The following is a 9688-nucleotide window of genomic DNA, read 5'->3' as shown; positions in this document are numbered from 1 at the left end:
TAGACCTCAATCTCTTTATGGATCATATCATGAAAGAGAGTGATCATGGTTCGTTGGTATGTGGCGTCGGCGTTCTTCAATCCAAAAGGCATCACCTTGTAGCAGAAGGTTCCCCATGGTGTTATGAAAGTGGTTTTCTCCATATCTTCTTGAGCCATGCGGATCTGGTTATAACCGGAGAAACCATCCATAAAAGAGAAAACAGAGAACTGAGCGGTATTATCTACTAGCACGTCAATGTGTGGCAGTGGAAAGTCATCTTTGGGACTTGCTCTATTTAGATTTCTGTAATCTATGCACATTCTTACTTTGCCATCCTTCTTAGGTACAGGCACAATGTTAGCTATCCATTAAGGATAATTGAAGACCGCTAGGAAGCCGACGTTGAGCTACTTTTGTACCTCCTCCTTGATTTTCATAGCCATGTCGGGACGGGTCCTTCGTAGTTTTTGCTTTACTGGAGGGCATTCTTCTTTAAGGGGTAGATGATGGACCACAATGTCAGTATCGAGGTCGGGCATATCTTAGTATGACCATGCAAACACATCTTTGTATTCCTTCAAGAGCTTAATCAATTTTGTCTTCACCTCGTCTTATAGAGCGGAGCCGACTCGGACTTCTTTCGCTTCCTCATCTGTCCCAAGATTAATCACTTCCACTGATTCTTCGTGCGGCTGGATGACTTTTTCCTCTTGCTTGAGAAGCCTTGCCAATTCTTCTGGGAGTTCGGCCTCTTCCTCACACTCTTCATCAGCTTGATTAATCGGGTTGTCAAAGTCGTATGAGACTGTAGCAGAATTGTCATTGATGGTTGTCGAGGATGATCTGCATGATTTAAGGTTCACGCTTTTATTGGTATGAAAGAAAGGATGATTTGAAAAGAAATTTTTTATTATTTTTTTTAAAGAAAAATGCCATTTAAAAAAAAGTGAAATGAATAAATGAAAGGCAAGGATCTCAAAATTGATTGCGAACATGAACCCTTTTTCATTAATGATTAATAAGGAAATTTGATGAGGCCCTACAAATGATTCCCCCACGCCTTGGGCTTGACATGGGTTCTTTTGATAAAAAGGAAGGAAAACAACATTGGGAATTACATTTCAATCAAGGTCACTTTACGTATTTCAAACTCGGTCCATTTGGTGGCACCATTTCCATCAGTCTTTGTGAAGATCAAGCCATCATCTTCTTCTTCTTCTTCTTCTTCCACGGCACAAATACGGTTGTCATCCAGGTAACCAACACTTGAGAAGTTGTCGGACAGCGGGATCACTGATCCCCTTGTAGCTATCGGCACGGGCTTCTTCAAATTCTGGGAGTTGTATCCCAAACCGGTGCGGTCCTTGTTGGCAGGAAGTTCAAGAAATCTTCCCCATCCTTGGGGGTGTCCATCCTTTATGATTGTCAGGGCGTCTTTAAGAGATGTCATGGGAGATTCGACATCTTTTGATTCATCCCTTGCTGGGCAAACCATTTCAACATTGATAACTTCAAATGATTGGAATGGGACTTCCCTTATCTCCCCTTCTCCCTCAATGTATTGGAAAGATGCGAGGTGACTTACCACAATGTCCCCCTCACCCTCGACAACAACTAGCTTATCATCAGCTAAGAATTTCCATTTTTGGTGGAGCATTGAAGTGACTGCACCAGCTGAACGGATCCAAGGCCTCCCAAGCAGACAACTGTAGGCTGGATAGATATCCATTAAGAAGAAAGTGATAAGGAAAATATGGGGACCAATCTTCATAGGCAAATTCGCCTCACCGATTACAGTTCTTCTAGTCCCATCAAATGCTCTTACTATAAGCTCACTCGGCTTCATTACGAGTCCTTCAATAGTTAGTTTAGCAAAGGAGCTCTTAGGCATCACATTGAGGGAAGACCCAGTGTCTACCAAAACTCTTGATAGGACTGTGTCCACACACTCAATAGAAATATGGAGAGCCTTGTTATGATTCCTCCCCTCGGTGGGAAGCTCTTCATCATTGAAACCTAAGCTTAAGCTAGTAGCGATATTGTTAACTACTCCTTCAAACTGATAAACAGATATCTCTTGCGATACGTGAGTTGTCCTCAAAAACTTTACCAAAGCCTCCCTATGGGCCTCCGAGCACATTAATAGAGACAACATTGAGATCTTCGAGGGTGTCTGGTTAAGCTGATCAACTACTCGATAATCGCTCTTCTTGATAACGCGTAAGAACTCGTCTACTTCACTTGAAGGTGCGGGGTCTTGTCTTTGCTGAGCACCATCAATTTGTTTGCCTTTGTCTGAAGTTGAAGGATTGATAGTTCCAATTGGAGTGGGTGTCGGTGCAAATATCCTTCCACTTCTTGTGACTCCACTAGTGCCGGTGATATTGATCATTGGGTCACTAGACTTTATCGGTTCTTCTTGAATCTTCTGACCATGAATGTAGACTGAGGTGTCATACACCCAAGGGACTGCCTTGGTGTCAACATATGGGAATGGTGTGGGAACTGTTATTATGATTGGAGTAATAGGATTTGTCGACAGAGTTAACTGAGAGAATTCATATGGAATTTGAAGAGGAGGGACTTCGTCGTATGGTGTCTCAAGGGTAGACACATCTTCCTTTGTGGACGGGCAGTCTACCACCAAGATCCCTTGGTTCATTAATTGTTGTATGACAGACTTCAATGTTCTACATTGTTGCGGGTTAATCAAACAATGTTCACAGTCATTACCACAGATGGGAAAGGTATTATTCTTTATTAAAGCATTCTTGATCTTGATGAGTGGTATTTTTAACTCGTCCACACAGGACATCAATCTCCTTCCATTGTCAGCCTCCATCATATTCACTGATGCATTGTTGTAAGGGGGCATCGGGTTATTATTTACATTCGGCCCCTTGGGGGCGAACGTGATTGCCTTAGAATCAATAAGATCTTGAACTTTGTACTTTAATGATTTACAATTCTCGGTCGAATGCCCATGAGCGCCAGAATTAAATTCACAGCGGGCATTTGCATCATAACCGGGAGGAAGAACCGCTGGTGGGGGTCCTAACTCTCTTAGTTGCACAAGTGATCCCCTCAATAAATATGGTAGAATGTGGCTATAAGTCATGGGAACTGGGTCAAATCTTCTCTCGGGCCTTCGCATCCTTTGTTGTTGTTGATATTGTGGTTCTTGACGTTGCGGTTGTTGTTGATACCGTTGTTGTTGTTGAGTTTGAACAGGAATTGTAAATAGTTGTTGTTGACTTGGTTGGACGGGAGCTATGGCAGCTACTTGTGGATAAGTGGGATTTCTTGTTCGAATGATGGAGGCAACATTGGTCTCGCCTTCTCGTTTTTTACCATAGGGAACAAAAGGTTTCTTCGATGCACTAGAAGTAGTGGCAGATTTCTGGATCTTTCCCATTTTAATCATATTTTCTATCCTTTCACCGGCTAAGACCAGGTCAGAAAAGCCTGAAGAGGTGCTCCCTACCATTCTATCAAGGTATGGACCTTGCAAGTTTCCCATAAACATGTCTACCAGTTCTCTTTCTAGCAATGGGGGTTGTACCCTAGAAGCTAATTCCCTCCACCGCTGGGCATACTCTTTGAAGGACTCCTCAGACCTCTGAGTCAGATTTTGCAACTGCGTGCGATTAGGTGCCATATCAGTGTTGTACTGATAGTGCTTGAGGAATGCCTCGACCATTTCCCTCCAGGTGTGAATATGGTTGCCCTCGAGTTGCATGTACCAATCCAAAGATTCCCCACTGAGGGAATCCTGGAAAAAATGCATTAAAAGTTGATCATCGCTGGAATAAGCAGCCATCTTTCGGCAGTATGCCCTAATGTGTGTCCTAGGGTCGTTATTTCCCTTATATTTTTCAAAGTCCGGAACTTTGAACTTGGCCGGAATGATGACCCCAGGTGCTAAGCACATTTCTGCCGCATCGAGGCCCAAAATGTCAGTGCTCCCCATTGCCTTGAGCTTTTCCTCGATAGCCTTTACCTTCCTTTCCACCTTGTTGGTTGCGGAACCGAAGGCGTCATCCTGAGAAGCGTCCCTTGGGCTGAAGAATGCATCAAGTTGGTCTTCTGTCTCAAGAGCATGAGGACGAGGATTTTCGTTTGGAACACCGCCGTGTGCATTAATGTTAATTGGAGGATCAGCTTGAGGAACTAGAGTCATATTCTCGACCGTTTGAGGGGTAGGAGGATTGGTAGTACTGGCACGTTGATTCATTTCTTCTTGCATTTTTGCCACAACCTCCTGGCTTCTTGCGACTGCTTGAATAGTCTTCATCAATTGCCGCATTTGGGACCGCATTTGGGATACTTCTTCCTGAAGGACAACTTGGTTCTCTTGAAGTTGCTCCATGACAGCTTGTCGACGTCCTCGTGTATCGTACCGAAAAGTCAGCTTTGGAGAGTGGTTCTGGAAGGAAAAAAGGGTGGATGGATGAGTTTTTTATGTTTTTGTGTTTCGAAAGATGCATATGATGCATGAATTTTTTTCTTGTTAAAGCAAAGCTCTTTTTAGTTATTCAGGTTTATTCATTGCAAAAACTACTTGACGATTCTTGTTCACAATCATGAATAAAGGAAAACACAATAGAGAAAAATCGCAACTTTCATTCATCCTTTGAAGGGAAAATAGACAGCAATACATAGAAGTTGCAAAATACAAGTAATGAAAGCAAAATAAACCAACTAGATATCCACCCTAAAAGTGACCCCTTGAGACTTGCGGAGAGCCTCAATGTCGGTGATGAGTTCGGCCATTGTTCTTTTGCAGAACTTGACGAAGTGGTAGACCTCTTTGGGGGTATTATCTGGGAACACGATCAGATCTGCCTCCTTCAACTTGTCGGGAAAGTATTGAAGGGCATAGTTGGTTAATACTGTCATGTTGGTGTACTTGTCCCTCCATTCTTCGTAAAGGACTTGGAGATTATGGATGATTTCGTCCCTTTGAACAATGGCAGCTTCGAATTCATAGCAACACTCCTCCCAATGTCTGCAGTTGTTTTGCAATTCTACATAGGCTTGGTCATAGATTCCCATCTTCAAGTTCTTGATTTTCTCGCAAGCTCGTCCAAGGTTGAACTGCTCACGCATGAAGCTTCGGTGAATCTTTTCTTTCTCTAGTTGCTCCTTGGCTAGAAAATCCTTATACTCTTTTAGAGTGGTCCTTAGTTCGAGAATCTGGGCCTCGTAATCTTCCCTCGCTTCTTTCTTCATGGCATTAGACCTCTCGACAGTATTTTCAAGGTCCTTGATGATTCGGGATGCTCGATCCAACTCCTCGTTGCAGAAATCTAGCTCAGAATTAGCTCCTTGTAAAGCTCCACCAACCCAAACTCTTTGTCCCTTGGCTAATCGGAGCCTTTTCTTGCTATCTTCAAATTTTTCACAGACTTGTTTACCCTTATCTTCCAAGACGTGGTTACGTTCCTTGGCGCGATTGAGTTTGACTCGTAGTTGAGTGTTTTCCAACTCGAGCTCTTTGATTTGGCTGGTAAGTTTGTCCATGTCTTCTTGTAGGATAGGCTCGGGCTCAGGCATCAACGGGAATGAAGAAGGATCAAACATAAACGACATCTTAACCACCCTAGCCCTCTCTTTTACCCACACATAGTAGGGTTCCTTGGCTAGGATATTTTTCTTGCCCCATTCATGGTCAATACGGACTATGCTTGTCCAGGATTTTCTCACTCTTTTCACGTTTGAATCAAGCGGATCCACGGTATTGATGACAAATGGAATGAAATCTCTTTCCTTGGGGGGACTTGTCATGGTGTACCCTAGTTGTCTCTTGAGTATAGCAGGGTTGTAGTTGATGCAACCTTGTGTTCCTATCAAGGGTACGTTAGAGAACTCTCCACATCTTGTGATGACATCCTTTATATCTCACTCCCTCTTGTACCATATAATTGAGTTGGCAGAGAGAGATGCGAACCTTTGCGGCCATGTCAGTTTGTTTTCGGCGAAGGGTCCACTTTGAGGCATGCGGGCCCTCATCCAAAGATGTAGCATAGGAGCACAACAAAGGAAAGTACCTCCCTTCTTCTCATGTCTTGTATGGAAGGTATGATAGAAATCGGCAAGTAAAAAAGGCACCGGATTTTTTGTTAAAAAGACTTCAACTGCTAATTGATCCACGAACTTGTCCAGATTTGGGAAGAGGACAATTCCATGAATCAAAAGTGCCAAGGTTGCACTGCAAAAGTTGGGCCTTCCTTCTTTAATCATTTCCCAAGCATGGGCTTCTAGGAACTTTTGAGTTAAACCTTTGAGGGATCCTTTAACGCCCCAATTATCCACTAACTTGTTGGTGTTGATACCCAAGATGAGTGAGAGCTTCGTCAAACAGAATCCTTCTTCCAATTTTGGGAAAGGGTTGTATTCCTTGATTGGTCGATTGAGGAGTCTCTCGAGGTCTTCCAAGGTTGAAGATATTTGGAAGTCGGGGAAAGTGAAGCATCTTAAAGGAACGTCATAGTATTGGGACATTGTAGTGATAACACAATAGTCAACCTTCTCGGTTAGAAGATCTACGATGTTCCCAAAATTGGCTCTAAACTTGTTGTCTTTGAGAGCTACGACCTTTGAACAGAGGACCTTTAATGACCTGATGTCGGGACTCTTGAAGCGGAAAGAGGAAGTGCTTTTCTTTGTTGAAGTATCCATGATTGCGTCGGAAAATAGTCTTGTAATTTTGCATTTGAACAAACGAAAATTTTAAGAGCTTTGCTTATTATTTTGATGATGAATGAATGTATGAATGAATGATTGGTTTATTATTTCCATGGGATTTTAGGCATGGGTTCATGGTTTTGGACCATTGTGATGAAGCATGGAGTTAATAATGACTGCTTAGTAAACCAAGGTTCTCGCTTTGTGTGATCTAAGGCTTTTGGAAAATTGGGTGTAAGACACTGCCCCTAGAGTCATGGATTTGCTTGACTGTCAGCCGCTTATGTCAATTTACTTGCCAGGCGACTGCTCCATCAAAGTCATCTACTCTAGGTGAGATCTTCGTATCGACCCTTACGAGGAAGGCACCTCGATGGCCTATACTACGCGACCATCGGTCTAGGCTAGCCATAGTTTTAAAGGTTCTAAAAGGGGTCTTAGGGTCATTGACTCTAGTAAAAGAAAAGATGCTTACGTCGAAAGCACGACGGTCATCAATCCCCTTAAGAGAATCTACCACTAAGTGAGATTCTCGTACGACCCTAATGAGGAAGGAACCTCGCGGATCAATACTACTCAACATCTCCTATCTCAAGCAAACTCTCAGACTCGGGTGGAGAGTCTTTCACACAGGGTTTTTTCCTTTGCAATCATTATTGCTTCCAAAAATTCTTCGTCACAGAACCAAAGTTTCGGATCAACAGGCAAACAAAGAAAATATGTATAGGTTAGCAACAAAAGCAATATATACAAAAAAAGATAATAGATAAAATCGTTCGTAAAAGAGAAACAACCCAAACTAGGCTAGACTTGCTTAGGGAATTTTGGGGTCCCTAGTGGAGTCGCCAGTTGTCGCTACCGGGATTTCACGATAACGAAACCGGGACTAAAGAGATGCCAAAGAGAGGCAAAGTCAGAAGAGTCGCCACCAAATTTTATTTAGTTCACCTCTATCGGAGAGGAGAGGGGAAATAGTTGATAAAACCCTCGGAAAAGAGACGCGCACGGGAAGCGCTTAAAAGAGAATAAGGAATCGGTCTCGCAACCGAGATTTGGGTTCGGAAGTCGGTTACGTAAGGGGAAGGTGTTAGCACCCCTTACGTCCATGGTACTCCATGGGAACCATTTGGGTTGTTTTACATACATGGGATTTATCTATTATTATTTTATTTTCAAAAGAATGTGTGAAAAGAAGGGGGTGTTTTTGTTATTATAGCGCTCGCCAAGGATTGTGGCCCTTGTGCCTACGTATCACTCATTCGGGGATGAGGAATCAGAGCTCCATAGTTCGGAGTAGAAAATGTTTGTGTGTTGGTTGATTTTACCTTTGAAAAAAGGGTTTTTGGGATGATGCCCTAAGGCATAAAAAAAAGAGTTTGATGAGTTGTATTTTTTTTACCTTGAATAAGGATTTTATGAAATAATGTTTGTGATTATATTGTACTAAAGTCTATGGGCGGAGGTGATTATTCTAGACAACAAGCCAAGCGTCTTGCGTCCAAAATAATCAGAGTAAGGGTAGGAATACTCCATTCTCACTCATTCTCCACCACTTAAGGCTCGTGGTGCACAACGATAATCGTAATTATTAGGTGTTTTGAATTTGATTATAAAAATGCCACTTGACGTTGAATCAAGGGTTTGTTTTATTTTGATTATGAAATTTGGCTTATGCAACATGAATGCAAAGTAACCAACAAGAAATTAAAGAGTCTCATTGTAAGGTAGCCCAAGAGAAGGCCTTTTGTGTGCAAAAGTGACCTAAGCTAAACAAAGGATAATGGTCTTACAAACATGTCCCCCTAAGGTGGTGCCATGATGTCATTCTTACAACATGAATGTAAGTTACAAATAAAATCCAACATTTACAAAGTATCACAAAGATAAGGGAAAGACCCTCAAGCAAGGGTCCTAAAATAAATCCTCTAAGTCCAAGTTGATTAAGAGTGGAATGAATATTTTTGTCTTATCATTTTATCATGTTTTTGGTTGTTTTTAATGTTTGATGACAATAAAAATAGATAACAAGTAAATAAACATGCATGATGAATTTGTACAATGATGATGATGATGAGTACTTTAGTGTAAATTACAAGATAATGACATAAAAGTAAATTACAAGATAAAGAAACAATATCACAATAATAATGGTTAGTGAATATAAATGATATAAAACAAATATAAGTCAATAACACCAAAACCACAATAACAAAGTGTAGCGGGGTATTCGTTACCATTAGAGATATTGACTAAATCCAAGGTAAATCATACAAGTCGAGTCGCCACCGCACTTCTATTTATCCAAAGGAATGGTTAGAAAGCGAACAAAAACCTAAAAGTTTTATCGAATCAAAGACTAGTAAAAATGTCAGAGATCTGGGTAAGGGGGTTGGTTATGCAATGGGAAGGTGTTAGGCACCCAAAGCATCCTAGGTACTGCTAGGGAGCCCTTTTCACATTTGTTGTAAGGTTGTTGTTTTTTTTTTGTGAAAATTTATTTGTGCAAACATGATTGAAGGGATGAGAAAAGAATATACAAATTTATTTACATTTCGTGTTTGAATGGATGAACCCATTGCCTACGTACCATCTTAAAAAAAGATTAGGATCAAAACCTCGTTGTTCGGGGTAAAAAAAATTCAAAAAAAAGTTGGTGAATTGATTGGTCCAAAAACCTTAAGGTCTTTCGTCATCAAAGGGAGAAAACTCAACCTAAAACCACAAATCCACCATGTGAGGATAGCTTCAACATGCTAGTGAGGGGTTAACCCTATAATAAGCATGGAAGACTCATTGTCCATCACTAAGGATAAAGGTGAGTATTATATCTACCTCAAGGATAATTCAAACCTAATATCTAATGGTTATAAAAGAAGGGTTTGATTAAGAAGGTGGCCATTGAAACCACAAAAAGTATTTGAATGGGTTATATTTACCAATTAAAAGTATTTACAAAAATATGGTTAAAGTAGATTAAAAGGTTCAATTCAAAATAAGTGTTATGAAAAATAAGTTTGAA

At 41.2% G+C, this 9688-nt stretch overlaps 1 protein-coding gene across 1 annotated transcript; it reads right to left on the bottom strand.

Moving 5' to 3' along the window:
* Nucleotides 1–593: 593 nt before the first annotated feature.
* On the bottom strand, nucleotides 594–4351 carry LOC127078873 (uncharacterized). The gene is made up of 2 exons (XM_051019292.1): nucleotides 1101–4351; nucleotides 594–825 (listed from the first exon to the last, which is right to left on the bottom strand). Exons 1-2 carry the CDS (start codon nucleotides 4349–4351, stop codon nucleotides 594–596), a joined length of 3483 nt encoding a protein of 1160 aa, XP_050875249.1.
* Nucleotides 4352–9688: the final 5337 nt, after the last annotated feature.

The sequence above is a fragment of the Lathyrus oleraceus genome, chromosome 5 (genome assembly GCF_024323335.1).
Source record: "Lathyrus oleraceus cultivar Zhongwan6 chromosome 5, CAAS_Psat_ZW6_1.0, whole genome shotgun sequence".
NCBI classification, from domain to species: domain Eukaryota; kingdom Viridiplantae; phylum Streptophyta; class Magnoliopsida; order Fabales; family Fabaceae; genus Lathyrus; species Lathyrus oleraceus.
This window is presented reverse-complemented; position numbering and strand designations above follow the sequence as displayed.

Coding starts and splice junctions, on each gene's coding strand:
- LOC127078873 (XM_051019292.1), bottom strand. CDS start 4,351: ATGGAGCAACTTCAAGAGAACCAAGTTGTCCTTCAGGAAGAAGTATCC. Junction 826..1,100: donor AAAGTGACCTTGATTGAAAT/GTAATTCCCAAT, acceptor TAAATCATGCAG/ATCATCCTCGACAACCATCA.